The 20,260-nt window shown below is 49.7% G+C and overlaps 1 protein-coding gene across 2 annotated transcripts in view; it reads left to right on the forward strand.

The window, feature by feature from the left end:
- The window catches only part of TFCP2L1 (transcription factor CP2 like 1), a 70,418-nt gene extending 52,178 nt beyond the window's left edge, over positions 1-18,240 (forward strand). For both annotated transcript variants that reach the window (XM_015109909.3, XM_077956851.1), the window contains 4 exons: positions 256-359; positions 2,445-2,587; positions 9,469-9,520; positions 10,426-18,240. In XM_015109909.3, coding sequence (XP_014965395.2) covers positions 256-359; positions 2,445-2,587; positions 9,469-9,520; positions 10,426-10,472 — 346 coding nt within the window. In that variant the 3' untranslated portion in view covers positions 10,473-18,240. The remainder of the gene's footprint in view (positions 1-255; positions 360-2,444; positions 2,588-9,468; positions 9,521-10,425) is intronic.
- Positions 18,241-20,260: the final 2,020 nt, after the last annotated feature.

Genomic DNA, 20,260 nt, shown 5'->3' on the forward strand with positions numbered 1-20,260 from the left:
CACGGACAGCGCTTGCTCTCATTGTTGCCTGAAAACGTCTTGTATGTTGAGCTTCGTGGTCTGGGGCAGAGCGCCCCTTGGCAGGCTACGGGGCCTGGGAGGGTCATTCACCACCCCATGACAGGCACTCCGCGTCACCACCGCTGTCTTTCTTCCTCCCCCAGTTCTGCCCACTATTGTTTCCATCCTGGAATATTCTAAAACAACTGCACCTGGTCCACCACACCTAGTATTTATTTTCTCTTCTCCTGCCAGGAATGTGAGGCCAAAGATGACCATTTATGTCTGCCAGGAGCTGGAGCAGAATCGAGTGCCCCTGCAGCAGAAGCGGGAGGGCAGTGGAGACAGCAACCTGTGTGGTGAGTTGTGGGGAGCAGAGCTGGGACCCACACATCAGGTCCCGCAGCCTGGCTTTCAAACCCGCAGTCCGGCCTCTGTTCATTTCCAGTGAATATGCAGGACAGTCCTGGGCTCCCACATACCCACACGTGGAAAGGGCAGCCTAGTGCATGCTCCTTGCATGGTGCATGGTCTGACCTCGTGGTGGCCCCACAGTGTGGGTGCTGCCTCAGTGCACACCCCGAGGCTTGGGAAGGTGTTGGGATTGTCCCAGTCTTGCTTCCAGTGAGTGGCAGTCGGGATTGGAGCCAGGAATGCCCACCCTGGTGCTTTTTGTTTCCTCAAACTGCTCCCCATGCAGCTCCTGATGAGAGGAGGCTCTCTCCAGGACCTAAGAGGCGTGGCCGTCTGCCTTTCTGCTCCCATCGAGCACTCCCAGTGGCCATGGTGAAAGGCGTCAGCCTGGGATCCTGCTACTTCTTTTTGCTGGCAGCTTGGTTTGTTTTAGGAGCAAAATTATGGCTGGGTGTGGTGGTTCACACCTATAATTCCAGCACCTGGGGAGATGGGAGGATTGCTTGTGCCGAGGAGTTCAAGGCCAGCCTGAGCAACATACCAAGACCCAGTCTCTAAGTATTGAAAAAGTAGGCCGGGCGCAGCGGCTCGCGCCTGTAATCCCAGCACTTCGGGAGACCGAGGCGGTCAGGAGTTTGAGACCAGCCTGGCCAACATGGTGAAACCCCGTCTCTACTGAAAAAACAATACAAAAATTAGCCGTGCATGGTCGTGCCTGTAATCCCAGCTGAAGCAGGAGAATCACTTGAACCTGGGAGGCGCAGGTCGCAGTGAGCTGAGATCACGCCACTGCACTCCAGCCTGGGTGACAAAGTGAGACTCTGTCTCAGGGAAAAAAAAAAAAAAAAAAAAGAAACGTGCATACCCCCACACCTGGCTAATTCTTATATGTTTTTGTAGAGATGGAGTCTCATTCTGTTGCCCAGGCTGGTCTTGAACTCTTGGGCTCCAGAGATCCGCCTGCCTTGGCCACCCAGAGTGCTGGGATTGTAGGCATGAGCCACCACGGCCACCTGTGTGTGCTTTTAAAATATTGGGCCTCTGATGAGGTTTATTGGTTTATTGAACCAAGGGTTTCTCAGGTGAGGGAAAGGCTTGGGACTCTTGAATTTAATCCAATTGCATTTGCTTTTGAGGAACTTGAGGTACCTTGAAGTTGAGTAACCCACCTTGGGTTGCTGGTGGCATTTCCTCCTGCCTGGTTGGTGCGGGCTGTGTCTGTGTCAGTGTCACTGTTTTCTTCCCACTTGCTGACACCGTGGTGCCTTCCTGGTGCCCCCTTCTCTCCTTAGGGTTACTGTATTGAGGCTGAGTATGGTCTGTGTTGCAGGGAGGGAAAAGACGTTCACTCATTGCCCTCCAGCTATCCAAGAACCCTTTAAACAGCCAAGGAGCTGAAAAGAGACAGAATTTGTTCCTTTCTTCTGACGTGGGTTCACATGTGGCTGATATCAGAATTGCCTGATACTCCCTTTAGCCCAGCTGGGTGTCACTGGGCCGGGGATGGGTCTAGGGATCTCTGCATTTCACATAAGCACCCCAAGAGAGACCGAGAGGACTCAAGAATGGCAGCTTGGCCGGGTGCGGTGTCTCATGCCTGTAATCCCAGCAGTTTGGGAGGCTGAGGCGAGCGGATCACCTGAGGTCAGGAGTTTGAGACCAGCCTGGCCAACATGGTGAAACCCCATTTCTACTAAAAATACAAAAATTAGCCAGGTGTGGTGGTGCACACCTGTAATCCCAGCTACTTGGGAGGCTGAGGTAGGAGAATCACCTGAACCTAGGAGGTGGAGGTTGCAGTGAGCCGAGATCACACCACTGCACTCCAGCTTGGGTGATGGAGCAAGACTCCATTGCAAAACAAAACAAACAAAACAAAAAGAGTGGCAGTGTGGCCCTGCCCCGCCGCCCTGGGCGTGGCGTTTTGACAAAGGACTTACTGCTTTCTCAGGGCAGGTGGGAGGGCACAGGCAGGCTCATGCTGACGGAATGGCCACTTGGAAAGCAGCACTTGTTCTTCCTTTCCCCAGTGTACCACGCCATCTTCCTGGAAGAGCTGACCACCTTGGAGCTGATTGAGAAGATCGCCAACCTGTACAGCATCTCCCCCCAGCACATCCACCGAGTCTACCGGCAGGGCCCCACGGGCATCCATGTGGTGGTGAGCAATGAGGTGAGGGCTGCTGCCCGGCCCGCCCCAGTAACGGGCTCTGGGCCACGGGAGGAGCGTCAGAACCCCTGCCCCGGAGACACACTTGGGTTTGGGAGTGACAGATAGGTTCATCTGCAGGCCACCTGCAGCTGGGGCTGTCCAGGGCTGCAGTGGAGAGTACGGAGGCCCCTTCTGGGTCTGAATGGCTGCCATGTGGAGTAGGCACTCCTTACCCCTCCTGGGCTGGGTGCCCTGTGGGAGCCAGGAGGACAGACTCCACTCTGGCCCAAGGTGCTTACAGTCAGGGCTCTGGAGGTCACGAGAGGGGCGTTCCCCCAGGGTGGGCGACAGGCCCCAGGGAGAGGTGAAATGGACTCGGGGGCCGGTGATGGCAAGGCTGTGGCTTGTGGGAGAGGAGAGCAGAGGCCTCTGCCAAGTGGTGAAGGTGCCACAGCCTTCCCGGGTGGCACAGGGCAGTGCAGAGCACACGCAGCTACTGGCAGAGGGCTCAGGTACTGTGGTCTGCAGGGATCTGATCCCACTCATGGCTAAGAAGGGAGTGTTGAATATGCTTGCTGACAGGGTTAGGCATTCTTTGCATGTTGTAGAACAGAGGCTTTTAAGTTTGTTCTATCCTGTACCCCTTCCACCTAATAACAGGAGTGTATGCTTATTTTAAGTGTATGCATAGTGACTCATTTAATCCTGCCTGCCTCTATATGATGTGGGTGCTATTATTATCCCATTTCACAGATGGGGGACTGAGGCATAGAGGCTGAGTAATTGCCCCAGGTTGCACAGCGGGTAAGGGGTGGAGCTATGGTGGGAACCCAGGGACTGGAGCTGCAGGGCCAAGCTCTGAGCCTGCAAGGTACCTAGCCCCTGCTGAAGTGAAACCTTTATTTATTTATTTTAAAATGTTTGTATTAGGGCTGGGCGCGGTGGCTCCCACCTATATACAATCCCAGCACTTCGGGAGGCCGAGGCGGGTGGATCATGAGGTCATGAGATCGAGACCATCCTGGCTAATATGGTGAAACCCCGTCTCTACTAAAAACACAAAAAAATAGCCGGGTGTGGTGGCGTGTGCCTGTAGTCCCAGCTACTCGGGAGGCTGAGGCAGGAGAATGGCATGAACCCAGGAGGTGGAGCTTGTAGTGAGCTGAGATCGCGCCACTGCACTGCAGCCTGGCGACAGAGTGAGACTCTGTCTCAAAAAAAAAAAAAAAAGGCCGGGCGCGGTGGCTCACGCCTGTAATCCCAGCACTTTGGAAGGCCGAGGCGGGCGGATCACAAGGTCAGGAGATCGAGACCATGGTGAAACCCCGTCTCTACTAAAAATAGAAAAAATTAGCCGGGCGCAGTGGCGGGCGCCTGTAGTCCCAGCTACTCGGGAGGCTGAGGCCGGAGAATGGCGTGAACCCGGGAGGCGGAGCTTGTAGTGAGCCGAGATTGCGCCACTGCACTCCAGCCTGGGCGACAGAGTGAGACTCCGTCTCAAAAAAAAAAAAAAAAAAAAATTGTTCTGAAAAAAAAAAATTAAGACAGGATCTTGCTGCATTCCCCAGGCTGGTCTTGAACTCTTGGGCTCAAGCCATCTTCCTGCCTCAGCCTCCCAAAGTGCTGAGATTACAGGTGTGAGCCACCGCACCCAGCCTTTTGTTGTTGTTGTTTTTGAGACAAGGTCTTGCTCTATCACTCAGGCTGGTGTGATCTGAGCTTACTGCAACCTCCACCTCCCCAGGCTCAGGCCATCCTCCCGCCTCAGACTCCTGAGCAGCTGGGACTACAGGCACTCACCACCACGCTGGCCTAATTTTTTGTAGAGACAGGGTTTTGCCATGTTTCCCAGACTGGTCTCAAACTCCTAGGCTCAAGTGGTCCACCCACCTTGGCCTCCCAAAGTGCTGGTATTACAGGTGTGAGCCACCGCACCAGCTGGAGTGAAGCCTTTAAACATAGACCTGTGGCTGAGCACGGTGGCTCATGCCTGTAATCCCAGCACTTTGGGAGGCCGAGGTGGGCGGATCACCTGAGGTCGGGAGTTCGAGACCAGCCTGACCAACATGGAGAAACCCCGTCTGTACTAAAAATACAAAATTAACTGGGCATGGTGGTGCACGCCTGTAATCCCGGCTACTCAGGAGGCTGAGGCTGGAGATGGCTTGAATCTGGGAGGCGGAGGTTGCGGTGAGCTGAGATCATGCCATTGCACTCCAGCCTGAGCAACAAGAGCAAAACTCGGTCTCAAAAACAAAACAAAACAAACAAACAAAAAACGTAGGACTGTCCTGGTGGGAGTGAGATGAGGTCATATGCCCGCAGTTCAGCCCCCAGCAGACCCGGAGCACTTCTGGGAACTCTGACGGCGTCTGTATAGCGGGTTACAGAGCCCCGCCTGACCCTGTACCAGCACAGGAGTGGTAGGACACAAGGCCAGCATTTGTGGATTAAGACTCCGATTTGTTTCTTCCCATCCCTGGTCCTTGCCTTTGCTGGTGATGCTGCCAAGAGTGTTCCTGACCTGGTGACACTGAGTATAGAAACAGTGGCTGGGAAAAGTAGAGAAAATACAGGCTTTGGAATTGGACTGATATCCCCACCCGAAGCTACCTCCTAGTTGCTGAATGACTTTGGGGCAATTTACTGAACCTGTCTGTGCCACAGTTTCCACATCTGCAAAACAGGGATACATATACCTGTCAAACAGGCTGTAGTACAGATAAGGTGGGAGAACAGTGGCAGGTGCCAGGAGACACTAAACAAGTGGTGGGTGGTGTCATTGACCGTGATTCTGCGGGGCACTTGTTATTTGGGGGAGTGAGTGGTGGAGAGATCTTTTGAGATTTGGGGATGTATAAAAATGTCAGGCTTTTCAGGGTTTGTATATTTCACAGATTGACATTACTAGTAACAATCCTCTTGCCACTTGTCATTACAACTGCCAGAGCCCTTGAATGTTCATGAGCACTTCATCTCAGTCCTGGAGGCCAGCAAGGTAGACTTCCTTGTCTTTTACATTGAAAAGTAATTTGTAGGCCGGGCGCGGTGGCTCAAGCCTGTAATCCCAGCACTTTGGGAGGCCGAGACGGGCGGATCACGAGGTCAGGAGATCGAGACCATCCTGGCTAAAACGGTGAAACCCCGTCTCTACTAAAAAAAAACCAAAAAACTAGCCGGGTGAGGTGGCGGGTGCCTGTAGTCCCAGCTACTCGGGAGGCTGAGGCAGGAGAATGGCGTAAACCCGGGAGGCGGAGCTTGCAGTGAACTGAGATCCGGCCACTGCACTCCAGCCTGGGTGACAGAGCGAGACTCCGTCTCAAAAAAAAAAAAAGAAAAGTAATTTGTAATTAGTATAAGAAGTTAAGCAACATAGAACAGCAGAAGGCACATGTGAAAAACCCTTACCTGCCCCATTCTTTTCTCCTGGAAGAGCTTCCATTAGGTTTGATGGGATTCTGAAAGGCAGTTTTTTTGTGCTCTAGTCTCTGTGTGTGCCCTAGTGTACGTAGGTGTGGGTTTTTAAAACACGCAGGCCAGGCACGGTGGCTCACATCTGTAATCCCAGCACTTTGGGAGGCTGAGGCAGGTGGATCACCTGAGGTCAGGAGTTCGAGACCCACCTGGCCAACATGAGGAAACCCTGTCTCTACTGAAAACACAAAAATTAGCTAGGTGTGGTGGCGCGTGCCTGTAATCCCAGCTACTCGGGAGGCTGAGCCAGGAGAATCACTTGAACCCTGGAGGCAGAGGTTTCAGTGAGCTGAAATTGTGCCACTGCGCTCTAGCCTGGGCAACAGAGCGAGACTCCATCTCAAAAAAATAAAAAATAAATTAAAACATGAAGCAAACATGCAGCCGTACATTTATTTGCAACTTGCTATTTTTGTCACCAGTTTAGCAGTTAAGAATTACTTGTATATTATTACATTCTTACAATCAAATCTAATCCAGCTTTTTTTTTTTTTTTTTTTTTTTTGAGACACGGTTTCACTCTGTAACCCAGGCTACAGTGCAGTGGCCCAGTCACAGCTAAACTTATTGAAGCCGCGACTTCCTGGGCTCAGGTGATCCTCCTACCTCAGCCTTCTGAGTAGCTGGGACCACAGGCATGTGCCACCATGCCTGGCTAATTTTTTTATTTTTTGTAGAGACAACATTTCGCCATGTTGCCCCGGCTGGTCTTGAACTCCTGGGCTCAAGCAATTCACCTGCCTTGGCCTCCCAAGGTGCTGGGATTACAGGCGTGAGCCACTGTGCTTGGCCTAGCTATTTTTTTTCTTGAACTCCTATTTTACAGAGGAGGTAGATGAAGCCTGAGGTTCCTAACCTGAAAGCTGACTTTAGAATAGCCAGGAAGGTGGACATGCTGTGAGCAGTGGACAGCTGTAGTGTCACCAAAGGCTTGTCACTTTGCATTTCAAAATGAATTTCCTTTTGTGAAGACAAAAACCAAAAATGTGGGGAACCCTTGCAATTTCACGGGTCCTGAAGGCCGTTCCTTCCTCAGCTTGTCCTGTGTGCTCAAGAGTAGGCAGTGAAGCAAGTGAAGCAGAGAGCAGAACCGAAATGCCACCTCGCCTAAGTAGGCGATTCTCATTCCCGAAAGTCTCCTTGCCTCTTAACCCCGAATCTATTGGAAACCTTTGGTTCTTAATTGCCCGGAGTGCTGGAGGCAGCCTGGCCAGCCGCGGAGCCGGCCCCTGGGGTGCAAGGGCACTTCATTAAACAAGAGAGTTACTGATTAAGCCCATGTGGGCTCTGCGTAGGGCTTTGCATGCCCAAGTGGCTGGGCTGCCAAGAGTCCTAGATGGAGCAGGCCAGCAGAATAGAGTAAATGTACTTCACGCATCATTAGGCCCCATGGGAGGGGCAGGGGTCGACAGGTGGATGGATTTGCAAGATTCGAGGCAGTAATCCAGAGCAGGCCATAAAATGTGGATGGCATTTTTTCAGTTTGAAAAAGGGTTCTGCCATTGTGTTAGCTAGTGTGTGTGTGTGTGTGTGTGTGTGTGTGTATTGTGTGTATGTTTATATATTTTATTTTTGTTTTTTTGGAGACAGTCTCGCTCTGTCACCCAGGCTGAAGTGCAGTGATGTGATCTTAGCTCATGGCAACCTCCGCCTCCTGCGTTCCAGCGATTCTCCTGCCTTAGCCTCCAGAGTAGCTGGGATTACAGGCACCTGCCACCATGCCCGGCTAATTTTGTATTTTTAGTAGAGATGGGGTTTCACCATGTTGGCCAGGTTGGTCTGGAACTCCTGACCTCAGGTGATCCACCCACCTCAGCCTCCCGAACTCCTGGGATTACAGGCGTGAGCTACCACGCCCGGCCTGTTTATATATTTTAAAAATATTCTTTAAATGTAAATTGTGAAATGCAGTATAAATATGGAAAGAATTTATAAAACTTACTTGTACAGTTAAAGAACCATTGAAGTACCCGTGTACCTGCACTCAGGTTACCAGAATGTTGTGTTAGAAGTCCCTTTGTGGACTGATTTCGTAACAGCCAACTGGCTGGTATGAATTTTCTATTAAGCATTCCCTTGTTCCTCCTCAATATATTGTTTAATTTTGCTATTTAAAAACTTTCTGTGAGTGAAATCATAGTGTATTCTTCTGTGACTTCTTTCATTTCACATTTTGTTTGGAAGGTCAGGCATGTTGTAGTACACAGCTGGAGCTCACTGGCACCGCTGAGGAGCGCGATTCCATCACAGCTGGTTCATGCTTCTGCTGTTGATTGACAGGGCTGGTAGGAGTTTGGTGTTACTGCAGACGGTGCTGCGCTCACCAGCCTCATGCCCGTCTTTGTGATGTAGGAGTTTGTCCAGGGCTCATGACTTGGAGGAGAATGTAGGAAAACTTCCTTGTTGGAAATGCATGATCGTTCTTACTGGGTCCCATGAACAGTGTTAGAAAGATTTACATCCCCGTCAGTAGTGAACACCAGTTCCTGTCTGCATTCTGGTTATATTTTTATCGCTAAATCAGCACCGTTTTACAGATAGGGCTGTGGAGACAGGACGTTAAAAAGCTTGGCTTGTGCAAGGTCACTGGGTAGTTCGTCAAAATTACAACTCCAGAGAGGAGGCTCCTGAGCAGAGCCGTTAGTTTCCTGCCACATTTATGGACACAGGTAGTGGAACCCTCCTTTATATTTTGTCTTTGGAGGATGCTGATGTGTAGATCCTACTAAGTACCAAGGTTTCTATTTTTAAAAACATTGTATTTAGTTGTTTTTATCTGTTGCTGTCAGTCACATACACATTCCTATAAAGTGTCCGTTACAGAGACTGGAAGAGTCAGTAACTAGGAAAAAGCAAAAACAGTGCAAACAAACACAAATCAAGTGGTCCAGTATTAAATGCTAACATCTTGATTCCCGTTTGGGCCTCTTTCCATCCTTCATATTCATACTAGATGGTTGGGGTTATGTTCAGCTTTCTGTTACTTAAATTGCAATCATGTCACACTTTGATTCTGTGTCCTCATTTTTCAGTGAATGTTGTAGCAGAACCGTGTTCCTACTGTGTTCGTAGGCACCGGGGCAGTGGCGTTTACCGTGTTCCTGCGTGTGTAGGCACCGAGGCAGTGGCGTTTACCATGTTCCTGCGTGTGTAGGCACCGTGGCAGTGGTGTTTACCGTGTTCCTGCGTGTGTAGGCACCGTGGCAGTGGCGTTTACCGTGTTCCTGCGTGTGTAGGCACCGTGGCACTGGTGTTTACCGTGTTCCTGTGTGTGTAGGCACCGTGGCACTGGTGTTTACCGTGTTCCTGCGTGTGTAGGCACCGTGGCAGTGGTGTTTCTGCAGCTGTGCGTGGCTGGGCTCTGCCCCCGAGGCTTTCCAAACTTCAACTCATGGTTGAAGGAACATGTTCTCTCTTTTGTCTTTCAGATGGTGCAGAATTTCCAAGATGAATCCTGTTTTGTCCTCAGCACAATTAAAGGTGAAGCCTCCCCCTCCCCCTGTTTCTTCCCCCTTTCTTGTTTAATTGAAGCGAGTGAGCTGCATCCCTGGGGTAGTCGTGGGGGCAGGTGGAGGGTGGGGCCTTCCTGCAGGATGGGCCCTTCCAGAGAGTGCTGACCTGGGAAAAGCCTTTGAGAAAAAGCAAGCACAAACTCCCTGTGAAAGCTAGCCCTAGAAATGGCAGAACAAGTGAGAGTGGCCCCCAGGGTCACTTCTGAAAGGGAAATCCCAGGCCAGGCAACTTGTTCTCTATGAATTCAGTGTTGAGTAGAAGCAAGATGCGTTGTGGGTTTCCTGGAGTCCTCTAGGAAGATCAAGCCCAGAATACAGCCACTGAGTCTGCAGGCCGCGTGGGTCGGGATGGGGGGCGAGGGGGACCCACCCGACAGTGTGCCTGTGCTCTGCCGAGAAAGAGCTTGTGGACCGGGAACATGTATTTATTCATTAAAGGTAGAGAAAGACCTGCTGTGGCCTTCCTAAGGGCTGGGGTTAGGGTATGTCAGAACAAAAGCCCTCTGACCACTCATAGACCCTGGACCATGAGAAGGCCACTTCTCACCTTGTCCTGTGGATCTAGCCACTGAGTGTCTTTAGGGTTCTGGGGGCCATAATATCCCTGAGAACCACAGTTGTCCAAATCCTCCTTGGAACATAGGTTTTCATCCTTGGGCGTAGGACTATGGTAGAAAGACCTATTGTCAAAAAGACACTAAACGAGGCAGATGTCGGGGCTTGTGAGATCCCTGCTTCTGCCAGCACACTTTGCTATATGCAGCCCTATTTTGGTGGTCTTTGCTAATACCCTAACAGCATGCCTTTTGGGACTCCCCAGTGCTGTGGCACTGCACCTTTCTTCCTGTGAAATACACTCAGTGTTTCTTGCAGCCGAGAGCAATGATGGCTACCACATCATCCTGAAATGCGGACTCTGAGCAGCAGTGGGCCTTGTACCTGCCTCCAGCTCCCAGCCCTGTGGATCCCCCTGGATGTAGAAATTGCCTCACTGTAAGCTGTGGCCTCACCAGGCAAGCTGAGGCCAGGAGGGACCCTGCCCAGTCTGTGAAAGCTACAGAGCACCAACCAGCGGAAGCCTGTGGACACCAAGTACGGTGTACAGAAAGCCAGTGGCTCCTTTCTCCCTTCCTCTTGGCCTCCAGATTTTGAATGGTTCCTTGTTCTTTTCCGTTGGTCCAACCCTGACATTCTAAAAGGGCAAACAGTGGAGACGTCTGCTCTGAAACCCCTCATCCCTTAGTTGGAAGCTGATTGGGTATCTTGGTGCCACCTGTATTGGTCCCTTCTGACCACTCTCCTGCCTCCAGAGAAAGCTCTGCTTCATCCTGGAAGCTGCTACCTTTACCTCCTCCTCTGGGAGTTGGCTGCATGGCCAGCACTGCTGACTTGATGGGAGCAGTTTGCCCTCATTCTCCTGTTTCAGGTTTGCTTCCCTTCTCCGTGACCCTGGTCAACATCCGCCTTTCCTGTTCTTGGCTGAATGGATGGGAGTGGGGCTATTCTGTGCCTTCTACCTCTTTCTTCTCTACGTTGTTTCTAAGGATTTGCTGCTGCAGAACCCAAAGATGTACTCCTGTCTCTGCACTGGTGCCTTGGCGTGGTAGATGCCACAATGTATGTGCACTGCCTTTCTCACAGACATTAGTTCTGAGGCCCTTTGTGGGTTAGGGGGGTGGTAATAGAAAAAGACTATTTGATTTCCTGGCAATCATGGGTAAGGAGGATTAGGAATGAGCATCCCATGGTGTCATCAGATGACCTTGACCACCACAATACCAGGCCCTCTTGGATGGACTTACAGAAAGTTAGAGAAGACCTTGGTGAACCGCTGCTAAACTTGCCACAGGAACATTGTATTTTCTCTGGGTGCCCCTCACTTAAACGTTTATCTTTGTTTGTTTGTAGGGGCTCTGTTTAGGGTCTTTTGCCTGCATCAGAATGGGTTCATCGTCTTTCTTAATGACCTAACTCTGGGGAAATTTGAGTGTCAGTAACTGCGGTAGACTCAGAAATTTGTCTTGGCCTTGCCTCTGGTTCCTGGGATCCAGTGGTCTCCGCTGGCCCAGGGCTTCAGCTCTTTGTTAATTGAGGTTCATGGGAACCTTCTGACCACCTGAATGGGATGTCATAGCTTCTAAATGGAGCTTCTGTGGAATGAAGTGCTAGACTGAAGGATTACCAGAATAAAACAGGGTCTACCATGGGTAGAACTTGTTTTATATATGAGGAAGCAGAGGCTCAGAGGAGCAAGGTCATCTGCATGGTTGCACATAGTGATAGGGTAGTGATATAAATTTATCATATGAACCAGGACATTTCAGAATAAAAGGGGCTCTGTTAGTCATTCTGTTGGATAATAGCCATAGCATTCCTACAGAATAGAGTGAGGACAGGCTCCTGATTCCTCTTCCTTCTTTAGAGGAGAAGTGGGGAGTGGGTTAACTAACAGCTTTATTGAGATATCATTCACATGCCATACAGTTTACCCATTGCTAGTGTCCAATTCTATTGTTTTTAGTAAATTCACAGAACCACAATCAATTCACAGAATTACAATCAACGCTGGTACATTTTCATCACCCCCAGTAGAAACCCCGTACCCTTTGTCTGTCACTACCCTACTTTCCCAACTCCTGCAGTCCAAGGCAGCCATGAGTCTACTTTCTATGTAAGATTGACCTACTCTGGACATTTCATGTATCTGGAATCATGTGATATCTCTTTTGGGACTGGCTTCTTCCACTGAATGTTTTCTAGGGCCGTCCAAGTTGAGCATGCATCAGTACTTCATTCCTTTGTATTGCTGAATAATACTTCATTGTATAGACAGACCACATTTGTTTATTGATTCATCAGTTGATGGACATTTGTGTGTTTTTACTTTTTGGCTACTCTGAATGATGCTACTATGAACATATTTCTACAAGATTTTATGTGGACATATGTTTTCATTTGGGAATATACATAGGAGCGGAATTGCTAGGTCTTACAGTAACTCTGTGTTTAACTTTTTGAGAAACTAGCAGACTGTTTTCTACAGCAGCTGTACCATTTTACATTCCCACCAGCAATGTATCCAGGTTTCAATTTCTCTACATCCTCACCAACACTTGCTATTATCTGTTTTTTTGCTTTTAGCATCCTAATGACTATGAAGTGCTATCTTGTGGTTTTGATCTGCATTTCCCTGATGGCTATTTATGTAAAGTGTCTTTTCCTGTGCTTATGGGCCATGCATATTTCTTCTTTGGAGAAAGGTCTATCCAGATCTTTTGCCAATTTTTAATTGAGTTGTCTTTTTTTTTTTTTTTAAGTTTTCTATTTTCCTAACCACTAGACTACCAGGGATGGGCCTTCTTTTTATTATTGAGTTGTGTGAGATATTTGTATATTCTAAATGCTAGTCTTTTATCAGGTATATGATTGGTAAAAACGTTCTCCCATTCTGTGGATTGTTTTCACTTTTTTGATGGTGTCCTTTGAGACACAAAACTTTTTAATTTTGATGATTTCCAAGATACCTATTTTTTTTCTATTGTCACTTGTGCTTTTGGTGCCATATCTAGAAAACCATTACCTAATCCAAGGTCAAAAATTAATGACTATGTTTTCTTCTAAGAACTTGTATAGTTTTAGTTCTCACAATGGTCTTTGATCCATTTCGAGTATATTTTTATATATGATGTGAAGTAGGGGTCCAGCTTCATTCTTTTGCTTGTGGATCTCCACTTGTCCCACTGCTGATTATTGAGAAGAATATGCTTTTCCACGGAATTGTCTTGGCACCCTTCCTAAAGGCCTCTGCTTCTTACTGGATCTTCTTTCCTGGGACGTGGTGGTGGTGGGAAGCTTACCTTTTTTTTTTTCCCTCTTAGTCTGTGTTTGGTTCCACCAGTTTTACGCTGCCTTTCTACTCTGTTCTTGCTGTCTCCCTCTTTACCTGAGTCGACGGTACCGAGTCCTCTCTCTCTCCAATGTTTCCCAGTCTTTCTTGGTGCATGTTCTAGCTCCACACACTAGTCCTTAGAGGAAGGTCAAGACCAATGATTTCCTGTTATGAGTCATGAGGAAACTGAATCACCTAGAAGTGGAATAATGTGCTCAGGGTCACACAGGGTCACACAGCGGAAGGACCAGAACTAGACCTTTGGTTTTCTGAGGTCCAGCCCCTCAGGCTGTCATCACTGTACCCAAGTGATGTCACTACCAAGGCCAAATGATAGTGGGCTCAATTTTAATTCTCAAAAGTGTGGGAGGCTAATATTTTACTTCTTAGTTCCAAAAGAAGATGTAATAAAAGTCTGATACCTGAAGTGTGCTATTAGTAGAGCCTCCCATTTTTCTGGCATGCCCCTGGCATCTGCTCTTCTTACCTTCTCGTGGTTATGGTTAAAGCTTATAGCTTATGAAAGAAGAGAAAATAATAAATACTCAAAAAAAGCACACATGGTAATTTGGTACCAAAATGTCTCAGCTGCCTAATGTAGCAGCTCATCCCTTTCACAGGTGTCAGATGAGCGAAAGCTCCAGGTTTCATTTTTCATTTGATTGACGTACAGAAAAGCCATAGCCCTTCCCACAGCTGTCCAGGGTCTTTCCTGCGAGTCCAGAGGTCCTGGCCTGTTGAGCAGGACAGCTCTTCCCAGGGCACTCCCACCAACCTGTGGCTTCTGACCTGCAGCTTCTTTTTACAGTGAACCCCAGAGGGAAATAAGACAGACACCTGTGCTCAGGCCACCATCTCGAACTGGAAGCCCAAAGCTGAGTTCCTTACTCTTCAGTCATCACGGTTTTTGCGGGGTATCTGTTTGCAAGGTTGAGATAAACCCTTTCCTCTTTACCAGGTTGTCCCTTCCTGATGTAGGGACAGAGGCTGTTGAATGGAGGAATAATAGGTTTGCTGGAGGAGGGGCATGGTATGCCTGTGGAAAGGACAGGATGGAGTGGGGAGATTGAGGCTTTGGCTTGGGGTCCTAAGCAAAGGTCAAGTGTTGCCCTAGTGACCTCTTGCCCAGGCAGCCCGGAGCCCCTTACACAAAGCTATTAACCTAGAGAGGGCTTTACCAGCAGCAGACTGGAGCCAGCCAGGGTCACAAGTTTCCAAGTTCAGCGTTGCTTCAGGGGCTGGCCTGAGTAACTGAAGATCTGAAAATCATTAACAAGTCGATGAAATAAACGGAAAAGCCTCTTAGGCGGTTGTCAGTGGAGCAGAGGGAGAAATCCCCTAGGCGCTCAGAGGGGGTGGGAAAACAGTGGATGATTGGGTGGGGGTGGGAGATTAGATGTTGGCACTGCCTGGGATGTAGGAGGAGGGACAGGGAAGGTCCTACATCCCAGACCCTCACTCAGTATAAGTCTCTTTGCCTCTCTGGATCTCCATCTCCTCCTCTTACAAATACAGGCTTGGCGATCTCTGCAGATGGCACCAACCTGCCATGAAATGAATCTGAGGGACACCAGGGCTTTCCCATTTTTCCCTCCATCAAAATCGTACAAAAAGCTGGACATGATGGCTCATGCCTCTAATCCTAGCATTTTGTGAGGCCAAGGTGGGAGAATCGCTTGATGCCAAGAGTTCAAGACCAGCCTGGGCAACATAGTGAGACTCATCTCTGTCTTTTTGGAAAAAAAAAAAATCTTTGAAAATTGCATAACAGGCAGGAGACCTTTATGTGTACCCATCCTGATTGTACACAGTGCCACCAGTGCTCCTGCAGTGCAAGGCGGCATGCTTCTTGACATGAGTCAGATTGTCTCCATCGTGTCTTTGGGAATCAGCCCTGGCTCCTAACTGGGCTGACTACTCCCTCCGCAAACTTACAGGGGCCCCCAGATATTCCTTGCCAGCCAGGGACCAGACACAGTGCAGGCACAGTCTGTGTCATTGGTGCACATGTGCATGTTTACATGTGTACCTGGGTCCCTTCCCTCACTCCTGAATTTGCCATGAGCACAGCCAGAAGCAGCCTTAGCTTGGCAAGGTGTGGAGATGGCTGCTCTTCCCTTGGCATTTGGGGAAAACAGGCTCCCTCTGTAGCTTGATGATTCCCTTTTGATCTCGTGTGACCTCCTGGAGAGTGGATGAAGCTGGCGGCCTTAGCTCTTCTAGAGAGTGTAAGTGGCACTGGGCGAGGCCCCCAAGAGCAGGGCAAGGCCTCTAGTGTGGATCTTCCACACGACTGGCTTCACACAGGCACTTCCCCTCGGGTTACATGCTCTGTGTCATCTTACCAGTCCAGCGTTGCAAGTAGGAAATGCTTGTACCTTCTTCTGATTGCCACCTCCTTCCCATTGCCCCTTAAGGACAGGGCTTGAGGACCAGTGAGGTGCTGGTCAGGCACCCCAGGCCTCCTTCCTGGGACCTGCCCAGGGGCACCCTGAGAGCTCCTGAAACCCCCACTTAGCTTCCAGATCTTTCTGCAAAAGCTCCTCCTGGCTTTCCTCCCTCCCCCAATCTATGGGTCACAGCTAACAGAGCTGAGGGCACCTGCTGTGCTAGTGGCCAGGGCTGCACCTGCCATCCCCGGCTCTGCCATGTTAGGGCCTTCGAGAGGCAGTGTCCCTAGGAAGTAGCTCTGAGGCATGGGTTTTCTGCTCCGTGCAGGGCAACTGATGGGATGAGGTGGGGAAGGGCGGTCACTGCTTGGGCCTCAGCTGGCCAGCCCTGCGATGGGGTAACCAAAGCATTTCCCCCTGCAAAGGGCCAGAGTGGGAACCTGTCCTCATGCCCTTCGTCCTGAGGGGCCCTGAGGTGGGCAGCAGGGGTCAGGGGAAGTTTTCAGGTCTTCATCAAAGAGAACATTATCATATCATCGGCTCCGCACCCCTCATCCTGTATCAGCACTCAGCGGTGTGTGACTGCCCTTGTCAGCCAGCACACGATGGGCCCACCCAGACCCCTGCCTGTTTATGCCACCGATTTATGCTAGGGAATGTTATCTTTGAACCCAATTGTTTTCTCCCCCATCAAAAAAAAACATTATTCTTATTAGTAGACATGTATTTACCAAAATATGTACTCAATTATTGTATTTTGGATTTTATCAATTTAAAAATTTGTGGAAATGTGTTTGCTCTTATGCCAACATAATATTGATTTTGCCTCTTGGATCTGAAAGCCCAAAATATTTACCATCTAGCCCGTTACAGAAAGAGTCTGCTGACTACTGAGCCAGACCTCCATTACCTCCATCCCTGCTGGATGATTTAAATAAAGTCTCAGACAGCAAGGGCTTTTGTAAAAGAATAAAACGACTTGGTTTGAGCTTGGAAGCAGGGGAAGCCCTCAGATGGGCAGTTTCTGCGTTAACCCTGCCTGTCACGCATCTCGTGTTCTGTGTGGCTGGTGAGCCCTCCTTGGAAGGTTCTGGTGCTCCAGCTGGCTCCTGCAGAGTCCGCCCCACCTCGTGGTGGGAATGCAGAGCCCTTTGCTTTCCTTCTTGCCGCCTGCTTCCTGTTCCTGGAGACCCGTCGGGCCTTTGGCCTGCATCCCCTGGCCAGGCTCCTCAGGGTTGATGCGTGGGGAAGGCCTTTGAGTGGTGGTGGGCAGCAGTGGCCTCCTGGCCGGCACACACTCTTGTCCTGGGAGGGGCAGCCTGATCTTACCTCCACCTAGTGCCTTGGGGATTGAGGACCTCTTGGTTTCTCTGGAGCCTGCAAACCTCTTCCCATGTGTCCAGCTGCTCTTCCTGCTACAAAGGGGACTGCTCACAGTGGCCTCAGCTTGGTGGTTTGGAGGGGCAGCCCCAGGTCCTCCATAAGGGTATCCTAGGCCTGAGAATTCTGTGTCTGCCATTGGAGGATGGACAGCCTCAAATGGAAGGAGTTCCACAGGATGGGTCTGAGGTCCAGCTGTGGCCATCCAGCCCCCTGTGGCTTGTCCGGCCTCTGTGCACTGCTGGTGTCATCACTCCGGGGCAGACAGCAGCCACTGTACTCCTTTTCTCCATGAGTAACAGCAGTGGTAGCAGCTGGGGCTAACGGGCCAGGCTTTGTGTTCTGTGCATTTGCTCAGCTTCTCACTTGATCCTCCCTAAAGCAATGGGGAGGCCCCCGCTAGCCCAGTTTTCAGGAAGTCAACAGGGAGGTTAGATGGGGGCCAGGGTCCCACAGCTACTGATGGCCTGAGCCAGGTGGAGCTTCCTGGTGTCCAGTCCAGATCCCACTTGCAGACCTCATGCTGTCTAGATAGGTGGGATGAGTTCTTTTGTCACAGTGCTGGCTGTGTCCTGAGGCCTCATTGCTGGGCCAGGTGTGTTCTGCTGGGGAAAGCTTTGTGGGGCTTGCTTGGTTAACCACAGAAGAGAAGGGGGGACTCTTTGGGGTGCCTCCCCGCAGCCTCCCCATGCTGGGTGGAAGCACAGTTACTGTGTTCTCTAATGTTCGTGTATTTAAAGTGATTTCTTTCTAAAGATGTAACCTCAGCACCTTTCTCCAGATTGGGTGACTCTTCTCTAAAGGTGGTGGGAGTATCTGTCGGGGTGACGTGGCCCTTGGATGGGTCAGGTGGGTGTGAGAGGTCCTGGGGAGGTGGGCGTCAAGCTCGAAGTTGTCCTACTGCCATGTTTTTGTACCTGAAATAAAGCATATTTTGCACTTGTTACTGTACCATTGTGCAGACAAGAAGTCTGTATGTGGGATCTGTGCTTGGGTTAGAATGCAAATAAAACGCACATTTGTAAGAAACCTCTGTGGCTCAGGCCTTGAGTTGTTTTGCTTTTTTGTTTGTTAGATTCTGGTAAAATATACAAAACAGAAAATTTACCATCTTCGCTCTTTGAATTGTACAGGTCAGTGGTATTAAGTACACTCACATTGTTGTGCAACCATCACCACCATCCATCTCCAGAATTCTTAATTTTTTGTTGAGACAGGGTCTTGCTCTGTCACCTAGGCTGGAGTGCAGTGGCATGATCACTGCTCACTGCAGCCTCAACCTCCCCAGGCTCAGGTGATTCTCCTACCTCAACTTCCCAAGTAGCTGGGACTACAGGCGCGTGCCACCACGCCCAGCTAATTTTTTTGTGTTTTGTAGGGACGGGGTTTCACCATGTTGCCCAGGCTGATATTGAACTCTTCGCCTCAAGCAATCTGCCCGCCTCAGGCACGGTAGCTGACACCTGTAAATGCTGAGATTACAGGTGTGAGCCACCACGCCCAGCCCAGAATTCTTTTCATCTTGCAAAACCGAACCTTTGTACCCATTAAACACTGACTTCCCATCCCCCAGCGTTCGTCTATTTGCATTGCTACAAAGGAATACCTGAAACTGGGTAATTTATAAAGAGAATTGGCTCATGCTTCTGCAGGCTGTACGTGGCCTCAGCATCTGCTTCTGGTAAGGGCCTCAGGAAGCTTGCAGTCATGGTGGAAGGTGAAGGAAAGAGCCAGCTTGTCACAGGGTGAGAGAGGGAGCAAGAAAGAGGGAGAAGGTGCTAGGCTCTTAATCAGATCTCATGTGAACTCATAGAGGACTCACTCATTATGAGGACAGCACTAAGCCATTCATGAGGGATTTGCCCCCATGACCCAAACACCTCCTACATGGCCCACCTACTACATTGGAGGTCACATTTCCACTTGAGATTTGGAAGGGACACATCCAAACCATATCACCCTTGTCCCAGCCCCTAGCAACCACCATTCTCATTTCTGACTTTATGAGGGACATCCTAAAAATGGAATCATATAGTATTTGGCCTGTGACTAGGGTGTTCTCAAGGTTCATCCATATTGTAGCATGTGTCAGAATTTCTTTTTTTTTTTTTTTTTTTTTTGAGACAGCCTTGCCCAGGCTGCAGTGAGATGGCATGATCTCGGCTCACTGCAACCTCCACCTCCCAGATTCAAACGATTCTCCTGCCTCAGCCTGCCAAGTAGCTGGGATTACAGGTGCCTGCCATTATGCCCGGCTAACTTTTGTATTTTTAGTAGAAATGATGTTTTGCCATGTTGGCCAGGCTGGTCTCGAAGTCCTGACCTCAGGTGATCTGCCTGCCTCGGCCTCCCAAAGTGTTGGGATTACAGGTGTGAACCACCGTCCCCGGTCAGACTCTCCTTCCTTTTTCAGGCTGAATAATACTCTATTGTATGGATAGCCCACATTTGGTTTATCCACTCATCCTTCAGTGGACATTTTGGTTGCTTCCATGTTTAGCTATTGTGAATGATGCTGCTATGCACATGGGCGTGACCAGACAGCTCTTCATGTCCCTGCTTTCAGTTCTTTTGGGTAATGGCCAAAAGTGGGATTGCTGGGTCAATTCCGTGTTTAATTTTTTAAGGAACCACCATCCTTTTTTCCATAGGGGCTGCACCATTTTACATTCCCTCCAACAGTGCACAAAGGTTCCAATTACTCCTTGCCAACACTTATTACTTTCTTGGGATTTTTTTTGTCTTTGTTTTTAAATAATAGCCATCGTACCTGGAGGCCTCAGGTGTCTGAAGTTTGATCAGTGGGTGGGCTGGCCGAAGGCTGGTCAGCACGTTTGCAGTGGTGCCACCCCAGTCTCTTATCATCTCTTACCAAGATCAGGGCAGCAGCCCATGAGCCACCCACAGTCCTCCCTACCAGCTCCTGCTCTCCCTCCCAGCCCCTACCCTGCTCTGAAGCCTTCCTACCCTAACCACAACTTTACCAAGCTCTTCTGTCTCCAGCATCCATTCTGATCATGTGTGTGCCCATGGCGCCTAGAGCTGTGGC

This window comes from Macaca mulatta, chromosome 12 (assembly GCF_049350105.2).
Source record: "Macaca mulatta isolate MMU2019108-1 chromosome 12, T2T-MMU8v2.0, whole genome shotgun sequence".
Taxonomy (NCBI): Eukaryota; Metazoa; Chordata; class Mammalia; order Primates; family Cercopithecidae; genus Macaca; species Macaca mulatta.